This window comes from Beta vulgaris, chromosome 6, assembly GCF_026745355.1.
Source record: "Beta vulgaris subsp. vulgaris cultivar EL10 chromosome 6, EL10.2, whole genome shotgun sequence".
NCBI classification, from domain to species: domain Eukaryota; kingdom Viridiplantae; phylum Streptophyta; class Magnoliopsida; order Caryophyllales; family Amaranthaceae; genus Beta; species Beta vulgaris.
The window spans coordinates 72,259,269-72,269,035 of NC_079207.1; the positions used below are offsets into that span (position 1 = coordinate 72,259,269).

Sequence of the window (9,767 nt, forward strand, 5' to 3'; positions counted from 1 at the left end):
TTAACGTCCGCTTTATGAGATTTAGCGTCCGTTCTTTTAGACTGACGCTAATTAGCGTCCGTGTAATTAAAATACCGTCCGTCGTACGGACGCTAAATAAGAGGTATAAAAAATAAACTCCGGTCGACCAAACTATCAACCCTAAGTTCCTAACCCACGCCTCTCTCTTCCTCACTCTCAAGTCTCATCTCACGTTTCTCTCTCTTCTTCACTCTCATCTCACATTTTGGTGCTCTCTCTTTCTTGCAGATCTCACGAAATCAGGTATTTGTACTCAGATTTAACTAATAAATTTGTTTTTTTTAGTTTTGATTGTTGATTATGTAGTTTATTTTCTCGATTTTCTTTGCTTTTTTAATTTCGTTTTGCGTTTTCTTATTCTTGGTTTTTTGGTTTTTTCTAGATCTGAATTCCCTAAGATTTTTTAATTTTTGTTGTTTTTCGATTTTCTTTATTTTTTTGAGTTTTCTGTTTTATGAGATTTTGATTTTGTGTGTTTATATTTTCGATTTGGTTATTCAATTTTTCAATTTCGCGATTTTGGGTGTTGTTTCCAGATCTGGTTTTTGGGCATGATTTTTCGTTTTTTTTGGGCATGAATTTTCGTCTTATTTGGAAATCAGTTTTTCGTTTTTTTTCCGTTCTTCTCTGATTGATATTCGGATCAAACATAAAATTTTGATTAATTACCCACAAAACATTCATCAGAAATAATTTCAGCAGAGTCTTGATCTTACTTTCACTTACAAAATTTGGTAGTCTTATGCTAAGGTGGATAGTTTAGCATAAAGGTACCCCTCTAATTAATTAGAGTAGGAGAGATAAATATATCCTTGATAAAGTAAAAGCCACTTTATGAGGCAAAATGTAATGATAGTTTTAGTAAGATAAAGTAAGGACAATATTGTCAACTAAAGTTGCTTCTTTAACCAAAATTGAAATTGTTGCAATAGATGTGAAACTACACAATTTGGTGATTGTTGCAATAGAAAAAGAACGGAGGAAATATTAGTTTTCGATACTCAACAGTCCCCATTCTATGATAGTCTTAATTGCCATAGCTTGATACTGAATATCCTTTCTTTTCTAAATTTATATTCTGCTTGGCATTACTTACAGTGCAGCTGTATGGGTGGAGAAACCCCTTGCGCTGTTACTTTTTCATAGTTGAACTGCTTTCAGTTTTGTACGACAAGAATCTCTTAACTTTTTAAAATTACAAATGTGCATTCACCATGCCAACTGCCTTTGCAGGTGTGGGTAAGAGTTGCCTCCTCCTGCGGTTCTCTGATGGTTCCTTCACAACGAGTTTCATCACCACCATTGGGTAGGTTTAGTACTTTGGTTCATGAACAAATACTTCAGATATGGCAAGCACACGAACTTTTTGTACTACCCCAAGTCTGTAATAATGTACCGCTTTGTGCAGTATTGATTTTAAGATTCGGACCATAGAGCTTGATGGCAAGCGGATTAAACTGCAGATATGGGATACTGCTGGTCAGGAACGGTTCAGGACTATTACAACGGGTATGTTTTGAGTGTTTCACATATAAGATTATATTTTATGTCTGTGCTCGTAACATAGCATGCCAATCTTTTGTTGGCCAAGTTTCCATTCATGTAAACTGCAAGTGGTTTACCATCTATTATTATTTCAGCTATAGATGTAGGATTGTCTGGAATGTGCTAGGCTTTCTATGTTTGGTTCTCCCTATCTGTATGTATCGATTACTTCCTCTGTCCCATATTTCCTCCTCAAAGAGAATGTCAGTAATAATGCTAAAAGTTTGTCCCTGAATTCTCTTTAAGATTTAGGAAAAACATTATGATGGGATTTTTTGAATTCTTTTTTGTTTGTATTTTTCAACTGAGAAGATAATATTGGGAACAGAGGGACTAACCGTTTTCTGATTATTCTCGCGGCTGTATGTATCTTAAAATTATTTCAAGTTACGCCCTTGTAGTTTAACCTTTTGCTACTGTCTTTTCAGCATATTATCGTGGAGCCATGGGTATTCTGCTGGTGTATGATGTTACTGATGAGTCGTCATTCAACAGTAATTCTCTTTCCTTGCCTTGCGAAGTTACGTTATTAAGAACGAGACCTTGAGTCTCTCTAATCTCTGCTTCTGGCCGTGTTTAATGCTGTGGATCATTTGTTGAGAAATCACTATACATGTTACTGGTTGTTATTACAGTATTGTTGTTGGCTTAGTTTAATTTTTCTGGAGGTGTAGGTGGATGGTTATGTAATTCAACAGTAAATCACTTTCCTTGCCTTGCGAAGATATGTTATTAAGAACGAGACCTTGAGTCTCTCTTATCTCTGCTTCTGGGCCGGGTTTAATGCTTTCGATCATCTGTTGAGAAATCACTGTCCATGTTACTGGTTGTTGCTGTTACAGTATCGTTGTTAGCTTAGTTCAATTTTTCTGGAGGTCTAGGTGGATGGTTATGTACTATTTGGTGTTAGGCTAGTCATTTGACTAGAGATGAACCTCTTGCATTTGGTATTTCAGCATTGCTTTTGGGTTTTTTTTTCAGATATCAGAAACTGGATACGCAACATTGAGCAGCATGCTTCTGATAATGTGAACAAGATTCTGGTAGGGAACAAGGCTGACATGGATGAGAGTAAAAGGGTAAGCAACTTGCATAGTTCGCTTTTCAGTTTTGCTTGCTTGGTCTACACAGTACGCCTTCCATGATCCCATAGATTTATGAATGTTCGTTTTACATTTCTTCAGGCTGTGCCTACAGCTAAAGGACAAGCTCTAGCTGATGAGTACGGGATTAAATTCTTCGAAACTGTGAGTGAATTCCCCAGGATGTGCTTGCTTAGTATTGTATCCTGGTATATTTAGTTATTATGCTCAAAATGCAAGCACTGGCTATCAGAGATGTGGGCTTATAGATGGCAACCAGCAAATTGTGATATGCCAGACTTTGAAAGATCTTCATTTTTGAAAAGGTGAGGAAGTTAGCTTAAAATCATCATTAATTATTATAGATGTATTTTGGTGCCAAGTTTCTTAAGTTGGTATTCCCTTTCCATTTCACTCTCCTTTATGAACTGTTTTTTGCTAATGATTCCCATATGTCATATATGCTGAACTTGCTGTCACCTTGATATAATAGCTTAAGTTAAGCAAGCATTTTACCAGGCAACCTGTTCAGTCAGTTGCTTAAGTTAAGCTAACCAATAAGCCTTTAATCACTAAATCATGGCCTTAGATAACTACTGAGTTTAATCACTACTTGTGATCTTGTGACCTGTGGATCTCATCTTTTAAGGTGCATAGTTATGTGTTAGCTCTTTCTTGTACATGACCTTATCACACATATAGTAAATCTAAATTCTAAGACCATCTTTAATCATATTGCACTACAGAATGAAATGCCACTATTATCTTTCTCCAACGTGATTACATCATAATCCCAAATTCATTATTCATCCTAGAATATTCCCATTAGCAAAAAAAGACTCTTGATCTGATGACATCATATCAGGCCTATATGGAATATAGTGGAATCTTGCAGCACCAAACAAAGAATTACAAGCCATTAGCAAACAAAACCTAATGTTTAACTAACATAAAATCACCTCAAATGGTGGATTGGACCTAAGTCTAGTTCACTGACCCATAACTTTGCTTTGTATTTGTTATAGAAATTAACAAAATTTTCTCTATTTGGTCTACGGAAGATCTTGAAAAAATTTGATAAACGCTTGGGCTATGGATTCACCAAGTATTATTTGAGTAATTTACTCCAAACATTTTTGGTTAGTTTTGTCGAACAAACCCTTAGACACTCATTATTTGTCTTTTCATTAATAAGGAGCTTCGGGAAAGAATTCAATAAAAATAAAAATAAATCGCATTGTTTTCTAATAATCCAGAGCCACACAATTAGCTCAGTTTTACTTCCTGTTTAATGTTATGATCCTTAAACTGAAGAGAATAAACCAAGTCCCCTTATCAAAACAAAACACACAATCTTGTGTTAGACTTGGACACACGCTTATAGAAACTCCCGTTATCTGTTTACCCTGTAAAAACACACTACTAATACACCAGTGATAGTAGAAGAGATACCATATCAAGGGGAGGATTATACATATTCATGGTGGTATTGAGTTTCCAACCCGTCCAATTCCGAGTTAATAGTACAACAACTAACTGCTTCGAGCAGAAATATAAATATGGAAGGCGAAACAACATGAGTAGAGTAAGATGTGGCATAGCAGAGCCAACAAGTCAGATTGCTCCTATGGGGCAGAAGACAAAGTACAAAGATGGGTTCTTTGAGATGATTTTCATGAATCTTTTTGCTAGGAAGATGGAGAAGTTTGCTTCATCTTCTGGCAAGAGAAAGCAGGAGAATGATGGGTGGTTTAAGTATGATTACGAGAGATTTGTCGATGTATCGAAGAGAGTAATGCAGGGAAGATCACGCCCACAGCAACAACAGGTTGTTAGGGAAGTACTATTGTCTATGCTCCCTCCTGGTGCCCCAGCTCAGGTCTCTCTTTTCTGATCTATTTTACTTTACCTTTGAATTTGCTTAAATGATACAAGTAATTTATAATTGGATGTTTAGCACAAATTTACTGAAAGAAACACTGAGGACTTTCTGATTGATTATGTGCAGTTCAGAATGATGATCATGAAAACTGGAGGAATTTGCTTATTTCGAGTGAAGACCATAGAGAATGATGATTTCGTTTCCTTGAGCTGGTTCGTGATGGATGCATTGGCTAAGGCCAAGATACTTATAGATGCTATTTATAATGATGGGTGGTGGGTGGGCTGCATTTCTAAAGTCCTTGTTGACTCAAAATATTTAGTTTTGTTCCAGATTTTTGTTGTGGAGTTTAAATTAGTGTACATGTAATTATATGAGATTTGTATTAGATTTTGTTCTAAGTATACTAGAATTTAGTTCTCGAATTATTTTTTCACTTGTATCTACATTTATTATCAATAATAATTGAATTTATTAATTTGTTTGCCTTAATAAAAGAAGTATGGTATTTGCATTATTTCATATCTTATTACATTTAATATCAATTAATTAAAAGAAAAAAGCTACCAAGAATAGGCTATAGAAAACGTGTCAAGGACATTAGCGACGGCTCAAGGCGGTCGCTAATTATTAGCGACGGCTCAAGGCGGTCGCTAATTATTAGCGACGGCTTAAGGCGGTCGCTGATTATTAGCGACGGCTTAAGACGGTCGCTAATTTGCGTCTTGGCTGAACCGGTCGCTAAATTCGAAATATCGGACGCTAAATATTTAGCGTCCGTTTTGCGGACGCTATTTGGAGAATTAGCGACCAAGGGTTTTGCATCAGCCGTTTAGCGTCCGTCGGCGGACGCTAATATATTTAGCGTCCGATTCCGTGTTTTTAGCGTCTGATTTTGGCGGACGCTAAAGTCTGACATTCTTGTTGTGTACATCGACTTCTACATCTTCTACGTCTGCTGCCCATATATCTACCACATCAGCTTTGCTTTCACCTCCAGTCACTCAGAGGGCCTATCGACGACGTTCTGACACTACTCCCCTTCTCTTGATGCCATTGCAGAGACTCATGAAACCACACCTAGCTCATCTACACCTTCACAAAAGAAGAAGAGAGGGTTTTAGAAGTTTCATTTAGTGTTTATGTAGTTAGTTAACATTATTTTCTCACTCTAACTTGTAACTAAACTTTTTTTACATACATTTGAATGTGTATGAGTTGGTGATGAGTGATCAATGTGTGGCTTATATTTGGTGTTGTTGAATGGAATTTGATGCTGGATTTGCAGGTTGGATAATGTTGAAATTGGAGGTTGGATAATTGTTTGGAATTGCTGGAATTGCAGGTTGGATAATGTTGAAATTGGAGGTTGGATAATTGTTTGAAATTGCAGGTTGGATGTTGTTTGGGATTGGTGGAATTTTTTTGGCGTTCTGGCAGTTGGCCAGTTATGTGGGAAACAATTGGCTGAGCTATGTAGTGGGTACAAAACCGCTACTCTGAGTAGCGGTTTTAATGAATGAACCGCTACCTGGAGTAGCGGTTTACCCGAGGGAGGAAACCGCTACTCGGAGTAGCGGTTCACTCATTAAAACCGCTACTCTGAGTAGCGGTTTAGGTGAATGAACCGCTACTCGGAGTAGCGGTTTTGTTTGAAGTAAACCGCTACTCCGAGTAGCGGTTTACCTCCGTTAAAACAAAAAAAAATTTTTTTTCGCGTGCCGTCCTACGTGGACGGTACGCAGGGAAATAAAAAATTTTCTAGCACATTTTGGGAATTAATCCCCTTTTTAGCATTATTCAAGGAAAAAATTCAATATAAGTGAGTAGCTAGTTTGATTTTTTAGGGATTTGGGGATCTATATATGCAAATTATTATTAATTAAATGAAGTAGTTACTTTGACTCTGATCTATTTCTTATTAGAGTTACTTATGTTAATTTGCAAGGCCAAACTTGATTGATGATTATTGCAATTACCTAATTATAAACCGAAAGATAGGATTTCGTATAGACTCTTAATAATACTATAATAGGTAAAGTAATCCATGATTATACGAGAGCGGGCTTGGTGAGCTTTGAACGAGTTAATGTTTCTATCTCAAAAGTAAGCGAAAAGGGGGGATAAAGCTGGAATTCAGGGTCAAACTTCTAATTATTAGGATTTATCTCACATTTTCTACTACAATACACCTAGGTAGACGAGTCCGTATCCTCTAGAGTTTTAGTAAACTCTACAAGATAGATTTTATTTGAGTCATACATTTTAAAATAAAGGACTCATATTGATGGAAGGAAAAGATTTAGGGGTGGATTTTGATGAGATAAAATAGGAGAATTTTGGAAAGAGAATATATGAGTCATTGATTTTTTTATTCAATGGTTAATATTGCTTAAACTCTACCTTATAGAGTTCTTTTACAACTCTAGAGGATCCAAACACAGGTTAGACGCTTCATGTGGTTGGCATGTCCTATATCAAACATGTAATATTGTAATGAGTAATGACCATCAATATATGCGCGAACACACCTCAATATGTATCAAATTTTATAGGACAGTTTAGACATTTAATGACACGTTTTATATCTATTATCTTTCCATGCATATAATATTTTTCAAAAAAGAAAGTTCCAATTAAGTGAAAAAGAAGTACTCCAATCGTCGCGATTCCTACATTACTAATTATTCGCAGAAAGACTAGATGTACGAGAGATTTGTGAAAGGCAGGAAGCAACCTAAATGATGAATCAAATTGTCGTTAGCATATGACTTGCAGGTCATAACATAATGAACCATAATTTTTCGGTGCAGAAGAAATAATTCACCATAACAGTAATATCTATTTGTCTTTTCATGACCTGTATGACTAGAAATTAAACGTGCGGAGAAAAGTTGCGATGTTGTTGAAGCTAGTCTTCAGCGCAAGTACGTACTCCACGGATAACAGTAGTAATTACACAAGAGTACACTAATTTATGATATCATTGTTGAATCTTCTCCTTAGCTGGTTTTCAGTTTTCACTAGCTACTTGGTGCAAAAATGAAGTAACCTAGTACAACTGTACAAGCTAGAATCTTTTTGAATATCATAAAAATCACGTTTAAGTCATGAAAATCTATATTGAAAGGATAGGAGTTAGCTCAAGTGGGTAGAGCGCTCCATCTTAGTCCTTGAGGTCAGGGGTTCGATCCTTAGCCCCAACATTATGCTGGATATTTCTTATGCATGCCTTATCAGCCAATTTGGGCTAACTTAATTTCCTAATCACAAAAAAAAAAATGAAATCAATATTGAACGCAGAGTATTTAATATTGCTTGTCTATCTTAGTACTTCTATTATCTAGTTTCAGTACAATGATAATCATTAAAGATATTATATCAATATATGGGTCCATATTTCTTTTTATCCGTATATATCATTTTTTATTTATACTGGTATTAACCAAAACAAAGCAGAATTGAGAGGTGAAAACTTAATTATAGTGGAGACGCTTCCTTTTTCTTTCATTATTTGCGAGTTGATGCAATCGTAATTCGACTTTAAAATCAATGAAATTTATGAGAATAGCGTAGAAGTTGAATGGGGAAGTATCTGGGCTTTTAATGGTTTAGTGCAATGTAATTTATGCTCTTCGTATATTATCTTACTTTATTGTCTTGTAATGTATTCGCTCTATCTACTTGTAGGGGATGAATGGTGGGATCTTTGTGCTGGGCAACATGTTGAATCTTCTGTAACTACTAATAGGAGAGCCATTGAACTTGAATCTATTGTTGGTGCTTGCTGGAGAATCAAACAACAAACGAGTTCCTCAGTTTTTCAATATTCTATTTTTGGAAATTCTCTATTACTCGCAACGTTTACATTTTTGCAATGAAAAATGATACTTATATATATATATAAACATTTAGGAGATAATAATGCAAGAATAATTTTTTTTATTTTATTTTTTGGGTCACAAGGGTTGCGGTCAGGGCAAAAATCGCAGCCCTTAACTCACCAAGGGATGCAGTTTTGGCCCCTAACCGCAACCCTTAAGCCACCAAGGGCGGTGGTTTTTACCCCGATCGTAGCCCTTAACGCACTAATTAGGGTTGCGATTACAAATCGCAACCCTTCCTAAATGCCAATGATTGTAGTAAAAAACGCAGCCCTTAGGCCCCTATCGCAACCTCGGGTTTTTTTCCTCTAGTGAAAAGGGGGAGAGATATATGAAAATGAAACATGTGGAATGAGGGAAGTTTTGATTTTTTTTTTTTTTTTTTTTTGGTACGTAGGAGTTTGAAATGAAAATATGGATAATCCTTAAAGAACAAATTATGTATGTTAGATTATGTTATATATGAGTTTAATTCAACAACAATTTTTATTTATTTACCTTATCAACTTATCCTTACTTATCATAAAGTATATGAACTTATTGTACTTTATTGAAACTTAATTATACTTTGATTGTATAGAAGCAAATGAAGATAAAGGAAAAGAAGAGGAAGGGGAACAAGACATCTTGTTTGGCTAAGGGATTGGGGAGAGGAAGGGGAGGTAGAGGGAATGATTCATTTACCCTCTCTATTTAATAAATCATCCCTAACTTATGAGATTTGGAGGGAAAATAGAGCTCTATGATCTTTTTGCTCCTTTTCTTTTCCGACCCCTTCCTTATTGTTATCCAAACAAAATATTAGGCATATTATATATTAAAACTAATTGATCATTTGAAATTAGATCCTATATCCTAAACTCGAATGAACTGAACGTAATAACAAATTATATTTTACTCTCATGATACTTTGTTATACCTGTTGGCACTAGTTATAATTTTCGGTTATTCACGAGTTACTCTTTTACTTTTCAAAAATATACCAGTTACCCCTCAGTTTCTTGGCAATACATGCACATGCCCTTAATGAATAACCTCGATTAACTCAATTAGTTTTAATCCTAATTAAATCCTAATTAGTCCACCTAACTAACCTAACTAAACCCTCATCTAACTTATAACCCTACCCTAACCCTAACGCTAACCCCTAAATTCAAACACTAACCTAACCCCACAACCACCTCCTCCCCCACCCCACCCCACCCCCACCCCAACCTCGTCGTCTCGCCATCCCCGACCCCTTCCCCACCCCCGCAACCCAGCGACCCCTACCCCCGCGTCCCCACCCCTTCAATTTTCACACCTCTCACCTTTCCCTCCACCCCTTGCAGCACCACAACCCCTCGTCAATCG

At 36.2% G+C, this 9,767-nt stretch overlaps 1 protein-coding gene across 1 annotated transcript; it reads left to right on the forward strand.

Moving 5' to 3' along the window:
• Positions 1 to 116: 116 nt before the first annotated feature.
• LOC104895151 (ras-related protein RAB1BV) lies at positions 117 to 5,008 on the forward strand (the record flags this gene model as incomplete). Its single annotated transcript, XM_010681581.4, has 7 exons — positions 117 to 264; positions 1,255 to 1,327; positions 1,430 to 1,530; positions 1,995 to 2,060; positions 2,548 to 2,645; positions 2,751 to 4,527; positions 4,657 to 5,008. Coding segments are annotated over 6 exons (603 nt in total), but the record flags the coding sequence as incomplete, so codon positions are not given.
• Positions 5,009 to 9,767: the final 4,759 nt, after the last annotated feature.